This window comes from Oncorhynchus masou, chromosome 9 (assembly GCF_036934945.1).
Source record: "Oncorhynchus masou masou isolate Uvic2021 chromosome 9, UVic_Omas_1.1, whole genome shotgun sequence".
In the NCBI taxonomy this organism is placed as follows: domain Eukaryota; kingdom Metazoa; phylum Chordata; class Actinopteri; order Salmoniformes; family Salmonidae; genus Oncorhynchus; species Oncorhynchus masou.
This window is the reverse complement of record NC_088220.1, coordinates 22103278-22131005: the sequence shown is the minus strand read 5'-3', so window position 1 is coordinate 22131005 and position 27728 is coordinate 22103278. Positions and strand designations below refer to the sequence as shown.

Here is a 27728-nt window from a genome sequence, read left to right as displayed (position 1 = left end):
CCATGCTTGTGCCATTAAACCCCTGCAACTTATCCAGAATGCTGCAGCCCGCCTGGTTTTCAACCTTCCCAAATTCTCCCATGTCACCCTGCTCCTCCACACACTCCACTGGCTTCCAGTCTAAACTCGAATCCACTACAAGACCATGGTGCTTACCTACGGAACAGCAAGAGGAACTGCCCCTCCCTACTTTCAGGTTATGCTCAAACCCTACACCCCAACCTGAGCACTCTGTTCTGCAACTTGTGGTCTCTTGGCCCTCCCACCCCTTTGGGAGGGCAGATCCCGCTCAGCCCAGTCCAAGCTCTTCTCTGTCCTGGCACCCCAATGGTGGAACCAGCTTCCCCCTAAAAGCTAGGACAGAGTCCCTGCCCATCTTCCAAAAGCACCTGAAACCCTACCTCTTCAAAGCTTATCTTAAATAAATGGATATAGGGCTGTCGATCATTCTATATGGTCTAGTATGGGCTACTATCGGTTTTAGTTCCATTTCTGGAACTGTTGTGTGTAGTTTCCAGGTGTTTATGTCCTGTTTATAGAGTAGCTAGAGTCAGACCCAGAGAGAGCTGCCTGCCTACTGCCGTCCTGAGGCTCCAGCGGATTGGCTCTGTTTCAGAGTGAGGCTAGGCAGGCAGGCAGGGTGAATGAGCTTGGGGGTTGATTTCACACTGCAGTTGGCAGCTGCTTTTCCTGCAGTCGGGACCCAGCACACACCCCAAGGGTCAGACTCACTGGCCTGGAATCCCAGCCTGCCTGACTGCCTGCTGCATGACAGAGGCAGCGGAGGAGGCACAAGCCCAGAATGTGAATAAATAAATCCATCTCACGTCACAGTGGATGCCAGCGTTTACACTGAGGGCTGATGCATCACAGATACACAGTGATACCCCACTATGCTACGGTGATAAATGGTGTGTCTTCGCAGTGCATCCGGCTGAGTGTTTTATCACTGAACTACCAAACCTTGAGAGGAAGGGACTTCAGAATATTAAATGTAAGAGTGCAAAAGTTAAACCTTTCCGCTCACTGCAGCTGATTTCAGATGCAAATCGTGGCCAGCTGTCAAACTGTTTTTGGAACTGTGCACATACAATACACACATGCACATAACAATATACAACACATTCACACTGTAACCAGACACACCCAAACGCACGCACACACACGCGTTATGCACACACACACACACCCAAACCCTTACCTGTGACTTTGAGTTCCGTGGTCCTCCTCACCACCCGGCTGCCATACTTGAGCTCACAGGTGTAGTTTCCGCCGTCGTCCTCCTGCACCTCAGGAAACCAGATGTTGGTGATGTTCACCATGATGGAGCTCCGCCACGTCCTCTTCTCACACTCCTAGACAGACAGGTCACATTAACATCGCACCATCACACAGTGTTATACCGCATCAGTTTCATCTTGTTCCATATCTTTTCCATATCCAACTCACAGTCATTAACTACCAATTCACTATGTTACGTTTAATTACTTTTATTTAGATTCCCATTAGTGGATCAGGGCTAATCTTCTTGGGTTCATACACAAGGACTATACAACGCTTCTGAGAATAAGAGTGATTCGTTACCTTATACCAGGTCATCTGGGGCTGCTTGTAAGGGGCGAGGTAATCCTCGATGTCGGGGCAGTTGATCATCTTGCTCTTAGTGATCTCGGCTTTCTCCAGGTGACGTATTTTACTGTTGAAGCACAGGCCCTCGTCGTTCTCCTCTACCGCCAAGGACATGGACACCTTCATGCAGTAGGTGGAGTTTCTGCAGGCAGGGAACACAACACAGGAGGCTTTATGTTTCCCCAAGTTCACCTCTAGCCAACAATCATCACAAACACACAAAAGCACACATCGATTTCTCCACGGGGTTTCATCTGTGAACTAGCAGAGCTCTTAAACACTGCCATTCATTTCATCAATGCCTTCCTGCCTGCCTGTGAGGATGTAAAGTGGGGCCTCTTTATCTTTTTTTTGCCAACAACATCAAGAACAACAGGCAGTTTGAACATGGAGGGTATCTGAATGGAATATTTCAAAATGCTTCAATTAGTAAAGAGATGCGGCTCCCCCTGAAGTGGCAGGAGCACATACTGTATTGGGAATGAATGTGCATATCACTGCACTAGGCAGGCACCAGTGAGAAGTACAAGTCTCCTTCAGGGAGGCCTGTGTCAGGGCACATGACCCCTAGCTCAACACATAGCTACTACACTAGGTTCCCATTGAAAATGCATGAGGGCTTTCAGGCATGGGATTGCCCTCCAGTGGCATTGTGTGTCAGCCTCTCAAACGCTAAGGCCCCCTGAACTTCCGCTAGCAAGTTCAGCCTGTTTAATGCCATGATTTTACTTTTCAGCATGAAACATTTAGCTGGTTTTAGACTTGGACATCAGGCAGGTTGTGTATGTGACTGTGTGTGTGTGTATGTATTGAGAGAGGTGGCCTGACAGGTCTGCTATGTGTGTGTGTGTGTGTGTGTGTGTGTGTGTGTGTGTGTGTGTGTGTGTGTGTGTGTGTGTGTGTGTGTGTGTGTGTGTGTGTGTGTGTGTGTGTGTGTGTGTGTGTGTGTGTGTGTGTGTGTGTGTGCATAGAATTCCTTGTCTCAGGCAACAGAGATAGAGAGTATAGCTGTTCTGGGCTATTTTATTTATGATCTATGACTAAAAAATAGTTCACAGGGCACTTGCTGTGTCTGGTGACAACGGTCTCATATTGTGACGAATAAAAAGCCAAACAACAACAGACAAATAGGGGACAGATGTGTGAAGTCACACGAGGAGGATCTGTTACTGACAATTAGCCCAGTTAATCAGCTGCATAACTATTGTTCTATCCTGATAAGACTGCTTCCACTTCATGAATAATTCATCTCTGACTCCTGCCATTACTCTCAAGTAGCCTTGGCTACACCTTACCAGTGTGAATTATATGCTTAATAAAAAAGGGATTTCTGTGTGCTCGCGGTTCCTGACTACACCTGTTAATGTGATCTTCAATGAATCTAACACACGACAACCTTCAAGATGTGGCCCACCCAGGTGGGTCAGTGTTTCATGGGTCAGTGTGCCCGGGCTCTTAGCTTTCTTGAGACATTGAATAAGCATTCTGAACACCCATACGCCTGAATGACTTCCTTCCATGTAATTTCCCCTACACAGGTTTCCATGTGAGCCATAGTACAGAGAGCCAAACTGTGTAAATGCCCTCTTGGCAGAGGTCAACCGTGCATCAGGCTCTTTCCACTGTAGATCTCAGTAAATGACTGTAACACATGAACGGTGCTAAGTAGTTTCCTATATCGTTGGGGGACCGCTCTGACACCGCAGCCATGGAGGTCAATGCAGAAGCCTTTCATTGCAGTGACCTGACTTTGGAACTCTGTGGGGTAAACATCCACAGACAGACAGACAGACAGAGAGCGACTGAGTCTCCGCTGCAAGTAGGTCACTCATGTTGTTCTGTTTTGCTGCATTTCCTGTTTGTCCTAAGAACCACCTGAGAAAGTAAATAGCCTCAGAACATCTAGAAGAGGCTTGTCTGGGGAGAGCAGTGACACCATAGCTCCCAGTCCTGGCAGAGGAGACAGAGTACACAGTACTGCTCTCTGGGGCACCCTGCCACCCGCCCTCCTCTCACACAGAGAAAGGATAAGGAGGAAGTTGGAGATTAAACCATATGATTAACTCACTGGTAATGAACCTCATTCTCCTTCCTTCTTCCACAGCCCTTAGCGCTCATATAACTCTCTCTGTGGAAGATGGGCCTAGGAGGACCCCAGGGCCAATTATACTGACTGACAAAGTGTTGCTCTATGAGCTTCATAGAAATTAGCACTGTCTGCCACTATGATTTGACCTGTTTTCATTTTGGATCATCCGCTGAGATGGCCTATACCACAGAGAGCAGCATCTTGGCACTCGTGTCTAATACTAACACTCCCTTTTCATTATTCAAAAGGGATGGTTCGACATGGAGGAAAATGGGGGAGGGTCATGCCTTTTCAATTTCAGTCAGGCGGGGGTTAAGTATTTTTTCAGTCCAGGGGAGGGTCATGTAATTTGCAATTAATTACATTTCTATGTTTCTCAGTGTCTAAAAAATATTTGCTAATTAGGTATTATACAGAGTTTATGCCACAACTGTTTGTGGTAGATGGTTGCAGATTGTGGTAAATTACATCATTCTGGCAACAATGGCTGACACTTAAATAACGTGCCATAGAATTCTGCGGAACCCCGCAAGCTGTGCTGCCGTACGTCACAACTTTTAAAGGAAGAACCAATGTATGGATGTGTGCCCAATGCATCCCTCATCTCTTAGTCTTCACTGGGAGTGCAATATCAAGTGTGCCTATATGTCAGTGGCCAACCTTTTCTGAGTCAAGATCACTTTCTGAGTCAAAATGCAAGCCACCATTCAGATTGTTTTTTAAACATCTAGGAGAACACAGTCTTCCTTCCATCTGATGGCAGAACTCAAGTTACACTGCATTATTTCTGCCTCATGCACCAATCCATGACCAGAAAAGGTGAAATATTCCTCTATTAAAATATACATTCAGCTAATAATAACAATGGAAGCTTATTGGAACACTTTGCAATACTCATTCATTACAGCTGCAGTGCTGGTTGTAGGGTGAGTGGAAGTAAGGAGAACGTGCATTTGATGGTTTATAAAAGTGTTGAACAAAGTGTTGACAATGCTGAATAACAACTTAATCATGAACTTTGTCACATCGATATGTTTCACCTGTCCTTGTTATTGTCTCCACCCCCTCCAGGCATCGCTTGTTTTCCCCCAGTGTATTTATCCCTGTGTTTCCTGTCTCTCTGTGCCAGTTTATCTTGTATGTTCCAAGTCAACCAGTGGTTTTTCCCGTTCTCCTGCCTTTGCTATTCTCCTTTTTCCAGTCCTCCCGGTTTTGACCCTTGCCTGTTTCTGTATCCGCCTGCCTGACCATTTCTGCCTGCCTTGACCACGAGCCTGTCTGCCACTCTGTCCCTCCTGGACTCTGATCTGGTTTTGACCTTTTTGCCTGTCCACGACCATTCTCTTGCCTACTCCTTTTTGGATTATTAAACATCTTAGACTCCAACCATCTGCATCTGGGACTCAACTTGTGTCATTATAACGTCCTCATAAAAACAGTAGCTCTTTGCTGTATTCGTTGAGTCTCTCTCTAGTCATGGTTTTAACTGCTGTGTGTTCAAAGCTTCTTTTTACAGTCATTGGCTCAAGGAAACCAGGGGAAACTGTGCAGACACGGTGATCTGAGCTATCTGATTGGCAAGCTGTAGGCCTATGGGTGCACTTGCTTTGCTCTCTGGGCCTGCCGGGTAGTTGGAGTTCTACCTTCAGACAGATTAAATGGTTCAATATAGGAACACTTTGCATTCCAGGCACTAGGACTGCTGAATCCCACTGCGAAGCAAAGAAAAAGGCTTTATCATTCTTCTTTTAAAGAAATGTTTGGGGATTGACGAGGAATGTCTTGGATTGGTGTTCATCGCTATAGGCTATTAGTGTGGTCTCAATCGAATGATCCATCATTTGTTTCAATAAAAACAATATGTTTCTTGACCATGAAGAAGCAATTTATCAGAGTTATTGACCTCACAATATTAGCCAGATTCGAGTAACTTCCATTGTGGTGCTGAAACTTGAAGCACAATCAATCAGAAATGGACAGCTCATGGTTCTGAAAGAAGGCAAATTCAAGTAGACATAGTTCCTTTAGACCATACCTATTTTAATTTGACTTTACTAACAACCAGAGGGCTGAGTGTTGGAGCCTATTTCTTCCTCTTTAAGAAATAAGAGGTAGACCTACCAGGCTGCTATCCATAGATTTGTTGGCCAATTCCTCCACCCACCATGAACTCTTTAAATACCTGACCTCCGTGTCAGTGAACTGCTTGGTGTGTTAAATTAAAACCAGGACTCAAATTGAGGGAATACAGCATGTGAGGATATGACATATGCCTACCTTATGTTAAAGAAAATGGCAAAAAGCAGGTTTTAAAGAAAATTAAAAGGATCTGATTATAAGAAGTGATTTATAACGGCGCTTCGGTCCTTTAATGTTTAGAGGCTACAACCTTCAATACCGAGGAGACAAAAAATGGACTTAATCTAATTTTGTCGCTATCATTTCTGTGATACGGAAGATGTTTTTACCCCAGACAGCTTTTAGGGAAACATTTGTGACCCACTGGGCACAGATTTCATTTCAATTATTATTCCAGGTTGGTTCAACATCATTTTATTGGGTTAAGCTTACATTTTTTTCGCGTCGGTTGGACTACTCAGTCTGGTGGAAAAGTAGGTCTAACTTCTGAAAGTACCATGCTCAGATTCATAATGACATCTCAGATTGAATTATTTACAAATGGACAGTTTCATTAGAAATAAGACATAGGCCTGTGTTCATCTTATTATAAGGCTATCTCTCTGTCCATTCTTGAAACTTTAGTCATTTGTGAGCTATTAAAAAAGATTCTGCTGTCTCCGGTCATGTAAAATGACATAGAACTGCATGAAATGCATTTATAAAAGGCATATTTTTCTCGTACCTGCAAATACGATGGTAGATACATGCAATACTTTTCCTATAAAGGAGATCTTTCCACCCACAACCTTCTGGCCCGCAGCCCGCAGCCCTGTGCACTATCAACATTTCTACATTGCCATATAAATGCTTACAGGACGAAGAACAGTTTCTAAAACTGCATTTCTAAGGCTCTGGTCTGTCTAAGAAGTGAGGGTAAATGGTAGACATGTTCTCTGCTATCTACTATGTTTTCATGATTATTTTGGATATAGGGGAGGGTCACTTGTTTTTTTTCAAGCATTCAGGGAGGGTTTCGTTAAAATATAGGGTAGGGCCAACCATTTTTATTTCAGAGGTCCAATTTTCTCCAGGTAAGCCTTTAAATAAATAACGTACACTCCCTAATGAGAAGGCACTTGTCCATCTGTGTAAGGTTCTGTATTTATTTTCTTAATAAACCTTGTGTTCTTTTTTGTTGTGTTCTTGAACGTAGCCCTGTTTCTTTGTGTTCTTGAACGTAGCCCTGTCTTTCATTTTTGTTCATTGATTTCACCTGTTAGTTACTCACCTGGTCTCATCAGCTCCTTATTTAGTTCAGTTCATTCTGTTTGTGCCTTTGTGAAGTATTTTGACTCTACTAAGCCTTTTCCTAGCTCGTTTGTGAGAACCAGTTATAGCCTTCAGTCCGAGTTTTGATTCGCCTGCCTGTTTGCCTACCTGTGTATGACCATTGCCTGCCTGTGACCCCGATTCCTGCCTTCTGCGAAGGTGAAATAAACACCTGCCGTGCTCTGCGTGTGAATCTACATCTTTTCCCCCTGAGCATTCATTACAATGTTTGCCAATAAGGAATGAAAGCAATTTATGTAGGTTAGTTTGAAATGGTTGTTGATGTCATTGGCATTAATTGTGATGCAATGCAAAAGCTTTATGAGCTTATGAATGGATTTATCAGGTCCCCAGATGCTTTTGCAAGTTCTTCAAAATCTCTGTGGGCAGAATTTCCTGCACAATCTCCCTGCCTCAATTGCTCTGCTGTGTGAAAAATTACATCAAACTCATTGAACTTAATAAAGCACCTTACTAAAGATGGATTTCAGAAAGAGAGAGAGAATGTTACATGCAACAGTTTAAATCTAGATGTAGGCCAATCAAATTGATTAAAATGGGGGGGGAGAAATAATTTCCACCATTTCTCTGTAAGGGAGAAAGAGGAAAATGTAGTCAAGTTTTAAAGAGGAATGCAAAATATTTAAGAGAACATGAGCCCCCAATTTAATTGTAACCACTCTAACTGGGAATGAACCATGAAAACCCTACTTCTGGAGCAATTAAACCTCCAGTTTTATTTAACTAGGCAAGTAAAGTTAAGGACAAATTCTTATTTTCAATGACCCCCTAGGAACAGTGGGTTAACTGCCTGATCAGGTTTGTGCCTTGTCAGCTCGGGGGTTTGAACTTGCAATGTTCCGGTTACTAGTCCAATGCTCTAACCACTAGGCTACCCTGCCGCTCCAGTGTAAATGATCTTTGGAGAGAAAAAGTAACAGACTCACTCTCTCTCTCTCTCTCGCTCTCTCGCTCTCTCTCCACACCAAGAGAAGATCAAACAGACAGAATGTACAAGGAAATCACATTTTAAAAAGGTGTTGAAAAGCAATGGCAAGAAACATGTCAATGTGTGAAAGAATCTGAGTACCTCATCACTACACAGGATAATGGGGTTTCTGTTGACTCATGGGCCATTGATGAAACTCTCCACATCACTAATCTGCAGGAGTTGGTTCAACCTGGATCAATGGGATTGTGTGATGTTCAAGGTTAAATGGGCGCGAGAGTGGTCCCTATGGGGCTGCTACGCAGAGCAGCATATCAACGATACAGCCAGGTTTTCTCCAGCATCAAACCTCCTTACTCCGTATTCTCTTTATGAAAGGAATTTTGAATGTTTGTACTCATAGAAAAAGTGTGATTTATCAAACAATCCTACAAACGTCATAATAATTGATAAATACCAATTGTTCTCAGCCTCAGTGCTCGGGCACAACCTCTTCTATTTGCATTTCAAAACACTCCCTAATTAACCATACACTGTATGGTCAAAATCATCCCTTTAAAGCCCGCTGGGAATGTACAGTGCCTTCAGACCCCTTGACTTATTCCACATATTGTTACATTACATCCTTATTCTAAAATTGATTACAAAAACAGGGTTTCAGACATGTTTTCCAATATTTTACAAAAAATCAACTGAAATATCACATATACATAAGTATTCAGACCCTTACATCAGTACTTTGTTGAAGCACCTTTGGCAGTGCCTACAGCCTCAAATCTAATTGGGTATGACTCTACAAGCTTGCCACACATGTGTTCTCTGAAGATCCTCCCATGCTCTGTCAGGTTGGATGGGGAGCGTTGCTGTACAGCTATTTTCAAAAACTTGTCCCGAAGGCACTCCTGCGTTGTCTTGGCTGTGTGCTTAGGGTCATTGTCCTGTTGGAAAGTGAACCTTCGCCCCATTCTGAGGTCCTGAGCACTCTTGAGCAGGTTTTCATCAAAGAACTCTCTGTACTTGGCTCCGTTCATGTTTGCCTCGATCCTGACTAGTCTCCCAGTCCCTGCTGTTGAAAAACATCCCCACAGCATGATGCTGCCAGCACCATGCTTCACCGTAGGGATGGTGCCAGGTTTCCTCCAGATGTGACGCTTGGTGTTCAGGCCAAAGAGTTAAATCTTGGTTTCATCCAACCAGAGAATCTTGTTTCTCATGGTCTGAGAGTCTTGGCAACTCCAAGCGGGCTGTCATGTGCCTCTTACTGAGGAGTAGCTTCCGTGTGGCCACTCTACCATAAAGGCCTGATTGAGTGGTGCAGAGATGGTTGTCCTTCTGGAAGATTCTCCAATCTCCACAGAGGATCTCAAGAACTCTGTCAGAGTGACCATCAGGTTCTTGGTAACCTCCCTGACCATGGCCCTTTTCCCCCGATTGTTCAGTTTGGCCGGGCGGCCAGCTCTATGAAGTCTTGGTAGTTCCAAAGGTCTTCCATTTAAAAATGATGGAGACCACTGTGTTCTTGGGGTCCTTCAATGCTGCAGAAATTTTTCGATACCCTTCCCCAGATCTGTGCCTCAACACACAGGCTTGACCAGTAAAAATAAAAACATAGGTACAAAGAGCGGACCATTAGGGCAATTCAAGTTGCTTTAGCAATGGCAAATATCCCTCAAATGAGTAGGCAACTCACCAATAAGACATCCATCCTCAACAGCTGTCTCCTGTAGGAGTATAGGCCAACATTGCTGTTCTGTGAGTCGTGCATTCCACCTGGCCACCACATTCAGCAGCGTCTTTTGCACATCACATAACCTATCACCTGCACATTAAGAGTGGAAAGCCTTTCTGTTCACATAACTTGTTTTGGGATTGTGCTTTTATGGCGATGTTGCTGTCTTCTACTGCTCTGCTTGCATTTGGGAGCCCATTGATGGCAAAGAAACCCTTCTGGACTTCAACCTGTTGTGCAATGGTGTATGGAAATTGTATGTTACATTTTGTTTTGCTGATGATTGCATCCAAAACATTGGCTCATCGAGGGCTGTGAGATGTCGATCAGCAAGCTCCCACTGAAAAGTTGCTGTTGACTAAAACCTGAGAGAGGATAGCACTTGGATGTGCACTGGAATGGCATGTGTTTCTTTGCCTCTCTAAAGCAGGTCTTAAATCCTCATGGGAAATGATATCTGATGAGCCAATCTGTACTTTCTGCAAAAAAGCTTCTACCAATCTTCCCAAAAGAGCAATATTAGCCTCTCATTGGGTTTCCCATTATCTCAGACTTTTATAGTATTTCAACAACGGTTTCCCTTTCACACGTACCTCTAATTTAACAAATTACTGCACTTTATATGGATTATTATCATAACAAATTCACTGTAGTGGTCAAATGATACAGTATGTCAGTCAAGATATGTTGCATGAATTCACAATGGAAATACAATGAAATTGAAAACGGATTTAACTATCACTCTCACAGTTTCAAAATACACTGAGTATACAAAACATTATGAACATGTTTCCCCCCTTTTCCCCTCAGAACAGCCTCAAGTCGCCAGGGCATAGACTCTACAAGGTGTGGGAAGCGTTCCACAGGCATGATGGCCCATGTTGATAACAATGCTTCCCACAGTTGTGTCAAGTTGGGTGGTAGTGGATCTCTACTCTGAATAGCTTGTTTCATCTTGGATTGAGATCTGGTGACTGGGCAGGCCACTGCAGTAAGCTTAAAAATTACTGTCATGTTCCTGGAACCATTGTGGCATTATCCTGCTGAAAAAATCAATTCGCAGATGGATACACTGGAATGTAAGGTCGTCAGCTGCCATACCCCATTCGTGTTGGGCTACGACGAATTGTGCATTCTTTTGCTGCCATAAAGGGATGCACCTGATTGCCAATGCTGTTCAGAAATCCTGTGGCTGTCACCAGTCCGGCTGAGGGTGGTTTCCCTTCCCGGTCGGGTGGCGCTCTGCGGTCGTCGTCACCGGCCTATTAGCTGCCACTGATTGTCTTTCCTCCCCCTCCTTGTATGTTTATTAGTAGCACCTGTGTATATGATTAGTTTGTCTTTATTAGACAGCCGGCCCGCCTGGTTGTTGTGGGGGATTATTCTTTGTAACCTTCTACTCTGTATCAGAGGAACGTGTTAGTTCCTAGTCGTGCTTTTTTTGAATCGTCATTTTGACATTCCCTGTGTTTTAGGGCCGTGATCATTGTTAGCACCCTGAGGTGCGTTTAGTGCATTAAAGAGCACAGCATTGTACTGTACTCTCTGTCTCCTGCCTTTGACTCCACACCCACGACACCCAGATTGTTACAGTGGCATTCAAATATTGCTCCACTTATATCAAGGGGCCCAATGTGTGCCATGAAAACACAGCACACACCATAACACAACCACCATCAGCCTGATATGTTGACACACAGCAGAATGGATACATGTACTCGTGGTTTCTCCATACTCTAGTCCTCCCATCAGTGTGAAACATCAGAAACCACAATTCAGGCAATGTTTTTCCAATTCTCCAGTCCAGTGTTCTGTTTCTTAGCCAACTGCAACCACAGTTTCTTGTTGTCTGCTAAAAGAAGAGGAACTCTGTAAGGTCGTCAGCTGCCATACCCCATTTGTGACAGGCTACGGCGAATTGTGCATTCTTTTATGGGACTTTGGGCACCAATGTTTTACTGGACTTTCAGTTGACTAACTGTAGCCAGTCTGTTGCTCTGCGTAGTTCGTGTCAGCCTCCTTTGTCCCCTTTCATCAATGACCCATTTTCGACCACTGGTCTGCCGTTGACTGGATGTCCTTTGGGTGGTGGACCATTCTTGATACACACAAGAATCTGTTGATCGTGAAAAACCCAGCAGCGTTGCAGTTCTTGACAAACTACCATACCCAGTTCAAAGGCACTTAAATCTTTAGTATTGCCCATTCACCCTCTGAATGGCACATATACACAATCCATGTCTCAAGGCTTAAAAATCCTTTATTACCCTGTCTCCTCCCCTTCATGTACACTTATTGAAGTGGATTTAACAGCTGACATCAATAAGGATCATAGCTTTCAGATGCTATATGATGTTCTGCAAGTGAGGGGCTTACAAATTAACATCTCATAGCTACACTGCCTAGCTGCCTGTCTGTGAGAATCTCTGTCTGTCTGCGTGTCTGATAACTAACTGGTTTTATCTATCAATAATAATGTCTCAGGAGGTATTTTTATTTTGTTTGGATAGATTTTTCCTAAAAGACGGTCTACCCTCTAACACAGCTGTCACAACTTCCGCCGACGTCGGCCCCTCTCCTTGTTCGAGCGGTGTTCGACCGTCGACATCACCGATCTTCTAGCCATCACTGATCCATTTTTTAATTTTCCATTGGTTTTGTCTTGTCTTCCATCACACCTGGATCCAGTCCCATCAATTACATGTTGTGTACTTAACCCCCTGTTTCCCCTCATGTCCTTGTCGGTGATTGTTTGTTTTATGTATTGGTGCTTTGTATGTTATGGTGTGCGACGGGTTTTGTACCCACTTTCTTCATTTTGTATATGTTGGTTTTCAGAGTTTGTGAGCATTTATTAAATTACTCCGTTTATACCAAGTTTGTTCTCCTGCGCCTGACTTCCCTACCACCAGCACGCACCCCATTACAGAATTACCGACCCTTCTATGGAGTCAGCAGGAAAAGGTACTCCGGCCATAGAGGTAGAGGAGAGCGTCCAGGAGCATGCAGTAATACTTTACAGTAATACTTTACCATCTTGGTGCCGCCATAGACGTTGTCCAGACATTGGACCGCTGGGAGAGACAGGGAGTTCTTCCAGCGCCTCCACCAGCACAACCGGGGTCTCTCTTGAGCTCCCCTTTCCCTCCTGAACCCAGTGAAATCCATCTCTCCTTGCCCCAGGAGTACGACGGGAGTGCTGCACACTGCCAGGGTTTCCTCCTTCAATTAAACCTCTATCTGGCCACGGTCGACCTAGAGAGGATGTTTGCCCTCGTCTCATGCCTCACCGGGAAAGCCCTGGAGTGGGCCAACGCCGTGTGGAGAGAGCGAGATGCGGCGTTGGACCAGTTTGAGGAGTTCACCCACCGGTTCCGGGCAGTCTTCGATCACCCACCCGAGAAGCTTTAGCCCATAGATTAGGGATCCCCATTTGTCCCGTGGATGTGCCTTTCCCCTTTCACACCTTCGATAGTCGACCATTAGGGTCAGGGTTGATTAGGGAGGTCACCGCTCCTCTGGGCATGGTGACGCAGGGGAATCATAAGGAGATAATTAGTCTCTTCCTTATTGACTCTCCTGCGTTTCCCGTGGTGCTGGGCCTACCCTGGTTAGCTTGGCATAACCCCACTGTTTCTTGGCCACAGAGGGCTCTTACGGGGTGGTCGAGAGCGCTCAGGTAGATGTTTAGGGGTTTCCGTTGGTGCTACTACGGTGGAGAGTCCAGACCACATTCCCCCTGAATATGCCGATTTGGCTCTCGCCTTCTCTAAAAGAAGGTGACTCGATTACCACCTCATCGATGGGGGCGATTGTGCGATAGATCTCCTGGTAGACGCTGCACTTCCCAGGAGTCATGTGTATCCCCTCTCACAGGAGGCTATGGAAACATATGTCTCCGATTCCCTGCGTCAGGGGTACATTCGGTCCTCCACTTCACCCGCCTCCTCGAGTTTATTTTTTGTGAAGAAGAAGGATGGGGTGTATTGACTATCGGGGTCTAAATCAGATCACGGTGAGGTATAGTTACCCACTACCGCTCATAGGAACAGAAATAGAGTCAATGCACGGGGTGCGCTTCTTTACCAAACTAGATCTCAGGAGCGCTTACAACCTGATGCGTATCCGGGAGGGAGACGAGTGGAAGACGGCTTTGAGTACCACCTCTGGGCACTATGAGTACCTCGTCATGCCATAAGGGTTGATGAATGCGCCATCAGTCTTCCAACATTTTGTATACGAGATTTTCAGGGACTGGAACGGGCAGGGTATAGTGGTGTTTATTGATGACATTTTGATATACTCCGCTGCACGTGCCGAGCACATGCGCAGAGTGCTTGGTCGCCTGTTGGAGCATGACCTGTACGTCAAGTCTGAGACATGCCTGTTCTTCCAACAGTCCGTCTCCCTCCTAGGGTATCGCATTTCCACGTCATAATAAAGCCTCCACGGGGTGGAGATGGAGAGTGATCGCATTGCAGCTGTGCGTAATTGGCCAACTCCCACCACAGTAAAGGAGGTGCGGCGAACTACTACCGGAGGTTTATCCAGGATTTTGGTCAGGTAGCAGTTCCCATTACTTCACTACTGAAGGGGGGTCCGGTGCCTTTGCAGTGTACAGCTGAGTGAGACAGGGCTTTCGGTCACCTGAGGGCTCTGTTTACCTTGGCTCCTGTGCTGGCCCATCCGGATCCCTCTTTGGCGTTCATAGTGGAGGTTGAGACCGTGTCTGAGACCGTGTCTGTGCCTCGACCTAGGTTGGGCAAAACTAAACATGGCGGTGTTCGCCTTAGCAATCTCACTAGGATAAAGACCACCTCCATTCCTGTCATTATTGAAAGAGATCATGATACCTCACATCTCAAAATAGGGCTACTTAATGTTATATCCCTTACTTCAAAGGTAGTAATAGTCAATTAACTAATCACTGATCATAATCTTGACGTGATTGTCCTGACTGAAACGTGGCTTAAGCCTAATGAATTTACTGTGTTAAATGAGGCCTCACCTCCTGGCTACACTAGTGACCATATTCCCAGTGCATCCCGCAAAGTCGGAGGTGTTGCGTCTTTTGAGCTTCTAGTCATGAAATCTATGCAGCCAACTCAATCACTTTTTATAGCTACTGTTTACAGGCCTCCTGGGCCATATACAGCGTTCCTCATTGAGTTCCCTGAATTCCTATCGGACCTTGTAGTCATAGCAGATAATATTCTAATCTTTGGTGACTTTAATATTCACATGGAAAATATCTACATACCCACTCCAAAAGGCTTTCGGAGTCATCATCGTGGGTTTTGTCCAACATGTCTCTGGACCTACTCACTGTCACAGTCATACTCTGGACCTAGCTTTGTCCCATGTTGTGGATGGATCTTAATGTTTTTCCTCATAATCCTGGACTATCGGACCACCATTTTATTACGTTTGCAATTGCAACAAATAATCTGCTCAGACCCCAAACAAGGAACATCAAAAGTCGTGCTATAAATTCACAGACAACACAAAGATTCCTTGATGTCCTTCCAGACTCCCTCTGTCTACACACGGACGCCAAAGAATGAAAATCAATTAACCACCTAACTGAGGAACTCAATTCAACCTTGCGCAATACCCTAGATGCAATTGTACCCCTAAAAACTAAAAACATTTCTCACAAGAAACCAGCTCCCTGGTATACAGAAAATACCCGAGCTCTGAAGCAAGCTTCCAGAAAATTGGAACGAAAATGGCGCCACACCAAACTGGAATTCTTCCGACTAGCTTGGAAAGACAGTAACGTGCAGTATCGAAGAGCCCTTACTGCTGCTCGATCATCCTATTTTTCCAACTTAATTGAGGAAAATAAGAACAATCCGAAATTCCTTTTTGATTCTGTCGCAAAGCTAACTAAAAAGCAGCATTTCCCAAGTGAGGCTGGCTTTCACTTCAGCAGTAATAAATTCATGAACTTCTTTGAGGAAAAGATCATGATTATGAGAAAGCAAATTACGGACTCCTCTTTAAATCTGCATATTCCTTCAAAGCTCAGTTGTCCTGAGCCTGCACAACTCTGCCAGGACCTAGGATCAAGAGAGACACTTAAGTGTTTTAGTACTATATCTCTTGACACAATGATGAAAATAGTCATGGCCTCTAAACCTTCAAGCTGCATACTGGACCCCATTCCAACTAAACTACTGAAAGAGCTGCTTCCTGTGCTTTTGGCCCTCCTATGTTGAACATAATAAACAGCTCTCTATCCACCGAATGTGTACCAAACTCACTAAAAGTGGCAGTAATAAAGCCTCTCTTGAAAAAGCCAAACCTTGACCCAGAAAATATAAAAACTAATCGGCCTATATTGAATCATCCACTCCTCTCAAAAATCTTTGAATAGGCTGTTGCGCAGCAACTCACTGCCTTCCTGAAGACAAACCATGTATACGAAATGCTTCAGTATGGTTTTAGACCCCATCATAGCACTGAGACTCCACTTGTGAATGTGGTAAATGACCTTTTAATGGCATCAGACCGAGGCTCTGCATCTGTCCTCGTGCTCCTAGACCTTGTGCTGCTTTTGATACCATCGATTACCACATTCTTTTGGAGAAACCCAAATTGGTCTACATGGATAAGTTCTGGCCTGGTTTAGATCTTATCTGTCGGAAGGATATCAGTGTGTCTCTGTGAATGGTTTGTCCTCCAAAAAATCAACTGTAAATTTCAGTGTTCCTCAAGGTTCCGTTTTAGGACCACTATTGTTTTCACTAAAAACAGTATTTTACCTCTTGGTGATGTCATTCGAAAACATAATGTTAACTTTCACTGCTATGCGGATGACACACAGCTGTACATATCAATGAAACATGGTGAAGCCCCAAAATTGCCCTCTCTAGAAGCATGTGTTTCAGACATAAGGAAGTGGATGGCTGCAAACTTTCTACTTTAAAACTCGGACAAAACAGAGATGCGTGTTCTAGGTCCCAAGAAACAAAGAGATCTTCTGTTGAATCTGGCAATTTATCTTAATGGTTGTACAGTCGTCTGAAATAAAACTGTGAAGCACCTCGACGTTAATCTGGACCCTGATCTCTCTTTTGAAGACATATCAAGACTGTTTCAACAACAGCTTTTTTCCATCTACGTAACATTGCAAAAATCAGAAACTTTCTGTCCAAAAATGATGCAGAAAAATTAATCCATTCTTTTGTCACTTCTAGGTTAGACTACTGCAATGCTCTACTTTCTGGCTACCCGGATAAAGCACTAAATAAACTTCAGTTAGTGCTAAATACGGCTGCTAGAATCCTGACTAGAACCAAAAAATGTGATCATATTACTCCAGTGCTAGCCTCCCTACACTGGCTTCCTGTCAAGGCAAGGGCTGATTTCAAAGTTTTTACTGCTAACCTACAAAGCATTACATGGGCTTGCTCCTACCTATCTCTCTGATTTGGTCCTGCCGTACATACCTACACGTATGCTACGGTCACAAGACGCAGGCCTCCTAATTGTCCCTAGAATTTCTAAGCAAACAGCTGGAGGCAGGGCTTTCTCCTATAGAGCTAAATTTTTATGGAATGGTCTGCCTACCCATGTGAGAGACACAAACTCGGTCTCAACCTTTAAGTCTTTACTGAAGACTCATCTCTTCAGTGGGTCATATGATTGAGTGTAGTCTGGCCCAGGAGTGTGAAGGTGAACGGAAAGCCTCTGGAGCAACGAACCGCCCTTGCTGTCTCTGCCTGGGCGGTTCCCCTCTTTCCACTGGGATTCTCTGCCTCTAACCCTATTACAGGGATGAGTAACTGGCTTACTAGGGCTCTTTCATATCGTCCCTAGGAGGGGTGCGTCACTTGAGTGGGTTGAGTCACTGATGTGATCTTCCTGTCTGGGTTGGCACCCCTCCTTGGGTTGTGCCATGGCGGAGACCTTTGTGGGCTATACTCGGCCTTGTCTCAGGATGGTAAGTTGGTGGTTGAAGATATCCCTCTAGTGGTGTGGGGGCTGTGCTTCGGCAAAGTGTGTGGGGTTATATCCTCCCTGTTTGGCCCTGTCCGGGTGTGTCATCGGATGGGTCCACAGTGTCTCCTGACCCCTCCTGTCTCAGCCTCCAGTATTTTTGCTGCATATGTTTATGTGTCGGGGTGCTAGGGTCAGTTTGTTATACCTGGAGTACTTCTCCTGTACAATCCGGTGTCCTGTGTGAATTTAAGTATGCTCTCTCTAATTCTCTCTTTCTCTCTTTCTTTCTCTCTCTCGGAGGACCTGAGCCCTTGGACCATGCTTCAGGACTACCTGACATGATCTCTCCTTGCTGTCCCCAGTCCACCTGGCCGTGCTGCTGCTCCAGTTTCAACTGTTCTGCCTGTGATTATTATTATTTGACCATGCTGGTCATTTATGAACATTTGAACATCTTGGCCATGTTCTGTTATAATCTCCACCTGGCACAGCCAGAAGAGGACTGGCCACCCCACATAGACTGGTTCCTCTCTAGGTTTCTTCCTAGGTTTTGGCCTTTCTAGGGAGTTTTTCCTAGCCACCGTGCTTCTACACCTGCATTGCTTGCTGTTTGGGGTTTTAGGCTGGGTTTCTGTACAGCACTTTGAGATATCAGCTGATGTACGAAGGGCTATATAAATAAATTTGATTTGATTTGATAGGAGCTGTGCTCTCTCAGCTCTCTCCACCCTTGTTCCTTGTTCTCGAAGAAGCTCAGCCCGGCGGAGCGAAACGATGACGTGGAGGACCGGGAGTTGTTGGCTGTCGTCATGGACTTGAAGTGTGGAGACATTGGCTTGAGGGGGCTAAACACCCTTTTCTAATCTAGACTGACCACCGCAATCTGGAGTACATCCGGGCGGCGAGGAAACTGAACCTTCGCCATGCAAGAAGGGCCATGTTTTTCACCCATTTTGTGTATACCCTTTCTTACAGACCAGGCTCCCAGAACATTAAGGCAGACGCATTTTCCCGGCTGTATAACACAGAGGAGCGGCCCATGGATCCCACTCCCATACTCCTTGCCTATTGCTTGGTGGCGCCGGTAGTGTGGGAGCTGGACGCGGACATGGAGTGGGCGTCACTTGCAGAGCCCGCTCCCCCTCAGTGTCCAGCTGGGCGTCTGTACATTCCGTCTGCTGTCCGCGACCAGTTGATCTATTGGGCCCACACGTCACCCTCCTCTGGTCATCCTGGGATCGGCCCGGATGGTGCTCTGTCTTAGTGGGAAGTACTGGTGGCCCACTTTGGCTAAGGATGTGAGGGTTTATGTTTCCTCCTGCTCGGTGTGCACCCAGTGTAAGGCTGCTAGGCACGTGCCCAGAGGTAAGCTACAACCCTTACCAGTCCAAAACGGCCGTGGTCGCACCTGTCGGTGGATTTCATAATCGATCTTCAACCTTCACAGGGTAACACCACGATCCTGGTCATTGTGGATCGTTTTACTAAGTCCTCTTGTCTCCTCACTTTGCCCGGTCTCCCTACAGCCCTACAAACTGCAGAGGCCCTGTTTACTCACGTCTTCCGGGACTACAGGGGGCCTGAGGATATAGTGTCTGATCGCGGTGCCCAGTTCACTTCAAGGGTCTGGAAGGTGTTCATGGAACGTCTGGGGGTCTCGGTCAGCCTTACCTCAGGTTTTCACCCCGAGAGTAACGGGCAGGTGGAGAGAGTAACCAGGATGTGGGCAGGTTTCTGAGGTCTTATTTCCAGGTCCGGCTGGGAGAGTGGGCAGCATTCGTGCACTGGGCAGAGATGGCCCACAACTCTCTCCGCCACTCCTCAACTAACCTCTCTCCCTTACAGTTTTTTTGGGGGTATCAGCTGGTTCTGGCTCCTTGGCAGCAGAGTCAGACCGAGGCTCCTGAGGTGGATGACTAGTTCCGGCGCGCGGAGGGACATTGTCCACCTTCAGCGCACCGTGCTGCGCCAGAAGGTTGGTGCAGACCGTCACCGCAGTGAGGCCCCCATATTCGCCCCGGGGGACCGGGTCTGGCTCTCGACCCGAAACCTGTCCCTCCGCCTGCCCTGTCGTAAGCTGGGTCCGCGGTTTGTGGGGCCATTTAAAGTCCTGAGGAGAGTGAACGAGGTATGATATAGGTCACAGCCCCCCCGGATTACCGCATTAACCCTCGTTCCATGTGTCTCTCCTCAGACCGGTGGTGGCTGGCCCGCTCCAGGAGTCTGAGGTGCGGGAGGTTCCTCGCCCCAGCGTACCCTGTTCATACCATACTGGATTCGAGACGTCGGGCGAGGGGCCTCCAGTACCTCGTGGACTGGGAGGGGTATGGTCCGGAGGAGAGATGCTGGGTTCCGGTGGAGGACGTGTTGGATCCTTCTATGCTGCGAGATTTCCACCGTCTCCATTGGGATCGCCCTGTGCCTCGTCCTCCGGGTCGTCCCCGAGGTCAGTGTCGACGCACGGCTCCAGGGTACTGTCACGACTTCCGCCGAAGTCGGCCCCTCTCCTTGTTCGAGTGGTGTTCGGAGGTCGATGTCACCGGTCTTCTAGCCATCAGTGATTCATTTTTCATTTTCCATTGGTTTTGTCTTGTCTTCCATCACACCTGGCTCCCATCAATTACATGTATTTCACCCTCTGTTTCCCCTCATGTCCTTGTCGGTGATTGTTTGTTTTATGTATTGGTACTTTGTATGTTATGTATGTAATGGTGTGCGATGGGTTTTGTACCCACTTGTACCCACAGTTTGTGAGCATTTATTAAAATACTACGTTCATACCAAGTTCGTTCTCCTGTGCCTGACTACCCTGCCACCAGCACGCACCCCATTACAACAGCCTCATATGGTGAAGCTTCACATTACAAAATGATTATATCTCGTCTAGTAGAACACAGCCTTATATGGTGAAGCTTGAAATTACAAAATGATTACATCTCATCTAGTAGAACACAGCCTCAAATGGTGAAGCTTCACATTACAAAATGATTACATCTCGTATAGTAGAACACAGCCTCATATGGTGAAGCTTGAAATTACAAAATGATTACATCTCGTCTAGTAGAACACAGCCTCAAATGGTGAAGCTTCACATTACAAAATGATTACATCTTATCTAGTAGAACAGCATTTTAACAATGATTGTTTAAGTCTAGACCCGTTGTAATGTATTTACTGAAAACATTTTTAACCACTGGTTGGTGAGTTACTGTATACCCATAGATTTGTCTTTGATGTGATTCCATGAAAGCCTGACAGATCACTCTCCATCCCCTCTTTGTAGACATTTATATCAATAGTCTCTGCCCAAGTAAATATAAATGTGGTTTTGAGAGTTTAAAAGTTGATTCTTGTCAAAGCTGAAGCTTGAGCGTTTAATATTCGAATTGAACTGGCAAGCGAGGTAGCGTAGATTCAGCCAGTGCCAAAGAACAGACTCACTTCTCTGGCTCTCTCTCTCCAATGGGCTCCTGCATGGACAGATTAATAGAAAGGTTTAAAAACCTGGACCGCTTTGAAAGAAAAGGTCTGTGACATCCGGGCGATTGGAGAAAGAACAATTATCTTATGAGCGGAGAAAAAGACAGGTGGCACGGCACATATTACCCTCCAGGCCTCAGGGGGATAGCCTTGCTCAGATAATGTACTGTGTATGTGTTGTATAAGAGGCATCCCTCAGACATTGGGAACATGTGTTGTATCTCTCCTCGGCATAAAGTTATTGAACAAAGCTAAGCGTGTGTCCATTGTTTGGGGGAAGGTGTGAAATGCCTCTCCCTCCATCAGTGCTGTGATGTGGGAGGTTCGTCTAGCCTCACTGGAGAGAATGAGAAATAAAGGTGTGGTGAATCTATCTCTCGAGGCGCATTAGCCGGGCAGATTGCATCGACTCGTTGGCTACAGCTTAACATGTCATGCTGGTGCTGTGAGATTCTCTGGCATTCAGGCATGATTAGTCACTGTTCATGTTGCAATAAAACAGGACATCGCCTGGTACCCCATATAACTGCCATGAAGGCCTCGATGGCAGGGCTAGTGTGTGTTTGTGTGTGTGTATCTGTGTATGTTTGTGTGTGTGTTTGAAGATGTCTGTTTTATTCCAAGTGGTCTGCGTAGGGGGCCTGAGACAGACACAGAATATTACCCCTCCTGCGGTCAGCAGACCCTCTGAGAAAATACATTCCTCCATTCCAGAGCCACCCTGTCATTCCAGAGCCACCCTGTCATTCCAGAGCCACCCTGTCATTCCAGAGCCAAACTGTCATTTCAGAGCCAACCTGTCATTTCAGACACAGCAGCATCTGCCAATGTCATTTTACAGCAATTGTCTCTGAGAAGACTGTACATTCCTACCTTTAGATTCAGAACTGGGTGCTGCCTGCCTTTCTTCCTATGTGCTGATGTAGTTTTGTATCATTATTGGGAGTTTCAGTATTCTGGGGGTTAATTAAAAGAAGCTGCTTGGGGATCTCCAGAAACCCAAAACACCACTTATCTGGATTTCTGCTCCTTTGGTTTCAGGGATCAAGAGTCACCATTAATGGAAACTAAAGCATGAAAAGAGGACTTCTCTCTTCTTTTCACCTTGAACATCTTTGACAGACAATTAATTGAATTTGGAGGATATTGAGATTACTTCATAGAGATACAACACTGTATACAGTGTCTTATTTTCAATAACACATTTCACAGGGCAAAATGCCACTTCAATTTCCAGTATTGTTTTTTCTTCTCCTTCCAAACGATCTGCCGTTCCCCAGGCAAAAGAATAAGGCTCAGCTTGATGACTCCAGCTAGCTAACACATTGGAATGCAATGCGCCTGGCTGTCTGAGCTGTGGCTGTTGCTATGACCAACTCGGTGGGAAAGTAAGTCCAATAAGTAGCGAGGTGAAAGTGACAGGACCTTCTCCTAAATAGACTGTTAGCGTAGCATGAGGGGAGTGCAGAGGAGGGAGAAAACACTTACTATTGGCCAGGGAGAAGCATCATCTTTGTTAGAGAGGGGCTGGATCTTCATCTGAGGAGAGTTTTGCTGAAGCCTCTGTCAGGCTGTCTCTATTTTCTATTCACCATTGACTCTTACGGTAAAGTAGCTAGGAACAGGGAAATATTTTTACTAGATGTTATAAAAACACCTTTTATTTATTCATCAAATAATTCTCAGGTTGTTTGATGTCACAATCCGAGGAGGGAATTCTAGCACAATCCTTCTCGCATAGAACTGACAGGAACATCATGGATTTGATATTAATGATTTTGGCAAAGCCTATTCTTTTGTGGAATGTCAGTTACATGTTCCACAACACGAGTCAACCACAGTTCAGTGTCAGGGGTGAACTAACCTCGCAAGGCCAGTCATGCATTCCTCCGCGAGGAAATGAAACATGGCATGCGATGTGGATCTCTCCCTCCTCCTTATGCTGTGTGCAATCGCAGGGCTTGCTTGGCTGGCGCGGTGGGCGTGCAACAAGGAGGCTGTTCAGCATCACAATAGACACACTGACTCACCACAGTAGCTTTGGAAAGTAGATGTAAACTAAATGGATAAATTAGGGCCTCTCAAACTACAGTACAATATGTGGGACCACTAGCCAAGATCAGTCATGAGCTGTTATCCAATGAACACTCACTTCCTGAAAATGTGGGCTTTCAATGGGCTGCGGATGACTAAAATAAACATGGTGCTTGGTTGGGGGTTACTGCAAGAAAAGCTCAACTGTTTCATTCCTCAGAGGCACAGGAACTAAATAAACCCACCTCAGGACGCAGGTGTAGAAGCCGTTGTCCTCCAGCTCAGCTGAGCGGAACCAGATGGAGTCATCCTCCTTGCTGAGCCGATGGCCGGAGAAGATGATAGGCTCCTCAGAGTCCCCTTTGTTTTTGTACCAGATGAGCCGGAGCTTGGCGCTCTGAGTCATGGAGTAGTTGGTCCTGATGTAGCTGTAGAACAGGGCGCACTTCACCCTCACTGGTTCTCCTGCTAGGACCCGGTACCTCTTCAGGTCTACCGACCAATCGATGCAGCCGTCCACTGTGGAGGAGGAAGTAGTACATATGGTTAGGGGACTGGTGCAAATAGAGTGGTTGTTGGTGTCATGAAATACTTTGCTTGCTAAAACTAGGAACTAAGAGCCAAAACCTCATCCTACAATGCATGGAGCAATGAAAACCCAAATCCACCATAGTCCCTTTGCCCAAGGAAGCGAAGGTAACCTGCCTAAATGATTACTGCCTCGTAGCACTCACGTCGGTAGCCATGAAGTACTTTGAAAGGCTGGTCATGGCTCACATCAACAGCATCCTCCCGGTTACCCTAGACCCACTCCAATTCGCATATCGCCCCAACAGATCCACAGATGACGCAATCTCAATCTCACTCCACACTGCCCTTTCCCACCTGGACAAAAGGAACACCTATGTGAGAATTCTATTCATTGACTACAGCTCAGCGTTCAACACCAGAGTGCCCACAAAGCTCATCAGTAAGCTAAGGACCCTGTGACTAAACACCTGCCTCTGCAACTGGATCATGGACTTCCTGACGGGCAGCCCCCAGGTGGTGAGGGTAGGCAACAACACGTCTGCCACGCTGATCCTCAAGACCGGGGCTCCTCAGGGGTGTGTACTTTGTCCCCTTCTGTACTCCCTGTTCACCCACGACTGCGTGGCCAAACACAACTCCAAAACCATCATTAAGTTTGCTGCGACACAACAGTGGTAGGCCTGATCACCGACAACGATGAGGCAGCCTATAGGGAGGAGGTCAGAGAACTGAAAGTGTGGTGCTAGGACAACAACCTCTCCCTCAATGTAAGCAAGACAAAGGAGCTGATCGTGGACTACCAGAAAAAGCGGGCTGAACAGGCCCCCATTAACATCAATGGGGCTGTAGTGTAGCGAGAGTTTGAAGATCCTTGGTGTCCACATCACCAACAAACTATCATGGTCCAAACACACCAAGACAGTCTTGAAGAGGGCAAAACCTTTTCCCCCTCAGGAGACTGAAAAGATTTGGCATGGGTCCCCAGATACTCAAAAGGTTCTACAGCTGCATCATCGAGAGCATCCTGACCGGTTGCATCACTACCTGGTATGGCAACTGCTTGGCATCTGACCATAAGGAGCTACAGAGGGTAGTGCGTACGGCCCAGTGCATCACTGGGGCCAAGCTTCCTGCCATCCAGGGCCTATATAATAGGCGGTGTCAGAAAAAAGCCTATAAAACTCCAGTCACATAGACTGTTTTGTCTGCTACTGCACGGCAAGCGGTACCGGACCAAAAGGCTCCTTAACAGCTTCTACCCCCAAGCCATAAGACTGCTGAACAATTCATCACATGGCCACCAGACTATTTACATTGACCACTCCCTCAATTTGTTTTGTACACTGATGCTACTCACTGTTTAGAATTTATGCATAGTCCCTTCACCCCTACCTACATGTACAAATTACCTCAACTAACCTGTACCCCCACAAACTGACTCGGTACTGGTACCCCCTATATATAGCCTCGTTATTGTTATTTTATTGTGAACTATACTGTTGGTTAAGGGCTTGTAAGTAAGCATTTTACAGTAAGGTCTACACTTGTTGTATTCGGTGCATGTGACAAACAAAGTTTGATTTGATAATAGAGCTACAGAAAATGGAAGCTACTAAGCCTATACTGTGGGGGTCAAATTCAAATGACTCCTACAGTATTCACACTAGTGCCTTGCAGTAGGAAGAACATCTCATCTCATATTCATATTCTCCGTTTGGATTTTCATTTGCATCCTAAATGGGAGCTCTCTAGCTAGGCTTCAAAGACATTTCAAGTTGTACTCGGTAATTAGCTGCCGCTCTCCTCTCTCTCCATTGTCATCCATAGGTGAGTAGTGGGGGGAAAGCCACAGGAGCCAGTAATGATGAGCCAGTCAAGATTGCCTTAATGCTGGTGAGCTTTGAACCCGTGACACATGGTGTGAAACAATAGCGTATGACAGGGAGAGGCAGAGAAGGTCATAGTCACAATCAGACTAATGCAGGGTTATTTAGGATAAACCAGTCAGCAGCTAAGGCACTGCTGTTGTAGAAAGGCAAAGAAAATAATTTACTCTACCATGAACACAGTTCATTTTCAAATAATAACTACTTTAAGATGTACTGTATGTCTATGGCCAAAAATAACCAGTGAATTGCCTAAAATGGACTGCTACTCTTGTCATTGTGTGACTACAGTACAGTAGGATGCTTTCACATTACAAACCCCAAATGCCAGGTCAGCCAGCGACATGGATGGACAACTCATTGAAGACATGAAGACAGTTTTTTTGTCATCTGTCATAATAGACATTGAGTCAGAGGAACATAAATACGGATGTCAACTTGAAGAGAAAAGCTGACAGCCCCAATTGCCTACAGAAACACAGTTGCACATCAGTGGAATTACAGACTCCAGGTACATGTCCCAGCTCTCTGTGTCCTATAAATATGTTTTACATTGAAAAACTGTCCATTGTAATGTGTTGAGGTCTGCCACCAAGGCGATTTACAGTATAGATTCTATTATTCTGGATAATTATTTGTCTTGCCAGGTTGGAAAATGAATTCCTGACATAGACAGGAAGTCAAAATTGACAAGGGGAAATTACATCCATCAAGTGAGCCTGAGGAGGAGGAGGAGGAGGAGGAGGAGGAGGAGGAGGAGGAGGAGGAGGAGGAGGAGGAGGAGATGGCTCCGAACTGCAGGCTGGAGCCAAGGGGAGGGGTTACGATGGAAGGTGATGTTCCCTGAGTTTATTTGTGAGAGCTCAAACATGTGGGAGATGAGATGCAAGGAAAGCAGAAGCGGCGCGCATTAGTTCAATCTGCTAGGTTAATGTACTGTCTTTTGGACAAAAGGCACAGCCAAACAACGCTGAGTGCTCAAGTTACAGATTAAATAAACGGGAGCAGGAGAAGCAACCATATGTTGTCTGAAGTCACAGCCGCAAAGCACTTTTCTGAATGAGTCATTCATCGTTGCCTCCCTGGTGTTTGCCACTGTGGCAAGGTTGAGGAGGGAGCTATTCATTGTGACGATGAGGCCTAACAATTCCAGTCAGCTGCTGCAACAGATCCCCATTTGCACAACGCCACCTATAATATTTGAGTCTGAAAATAAGTTAGAATAAAGTAGTAACCAGGATGTGTCATAAAGCAGGCCACTGGTGGGACGGACTGAACATATGTAACATAACAACCCAATGTCATGAAACTGTCCATTAACTCTCTCACCTTTTCAAGAAAAGCCACTGAAAAATTGAAATATAGTCTGCTACAATGGTACATAAAGGCATCACCATGAAATACACACGCACAGTGTGTCGGTACAAAGGGGCTGTAAACCAGTACTGAGGTCTCTAGCTGCTGGTCGTCAGCCCTCACAGCTACTAAGCCCAACAGAGAATCACAATCCATTGTAAAATCCTGTGTAGATCTCAGCACCTGCTTTAATAATAATAGCTTGACCTGGCTGCTGCACACTGGCCAAGTTTATCATGAAGCAGTATAGCAATTTCAGCAATGACAGCTGAGAGCAGGAAAAAAGTCAACGTCAGAGCTATAGCCCACCAAATATTTTGTGCTGGTGTGCAATTTCAGTCCTTGCATTTGATAGTTTGTTTAGGATTTTCTTGAGAAATGTGAATGAATAGCTTTTAGTGGACATGTAGCTTTACAGAGGTATAAACGGGGGAGCAGGGGTTACAGCCATTTTGATATAAATCTAGAAATGAGTTACACTCCGGCGCAGAAAAAAACAATCTTATCAGAGGAAAATAAATATGTTATGGCCCCTCCTGTTATGGAGCTGGAGAGGTGGGGAGGGTTATGTCCCCTCCTGTTATGGAGCTGGAGAAGTGGGGAGGGTTATGTCCCCCTCTTGTTATGGAGCTGGAGAGGTGGGGAGGG

The 27728-nt window shown here is 45.7% G+C and overlaps 1 protein-coding gene across 1 annotated transcript in view; it reads right to left on the bottom strand.

Moving 5' to 3' along the window:
• LOC135545679 (X-linked interleukin-1 receptor accessory protein-like 2) overlaps positions 1 to 27728 on the bottom strand; it is a 516578-nt gene that overhangs the window by 209589 nt on the left and 279261 nt on the right. Inside the window, exons 3-5 of the mRNA XM_064973464.1 lie at positions 23553 to 23826; positions 1585 to 1771; positions 1202 to 1355 (exon numbers count right to left, since the gene is read on the bottom strand). Coding sequence (XP_064829536.1) covers positions 1202 to 1355; positions 1585 to 1771; positions 23553 to 23826 — 615 coding nt within the window. The remainder of the gene's footprint in view (positions 1 to 1201; positions 1356 to 1584; positions 1772 to 23552; positions 23827 to 27728) is intronic.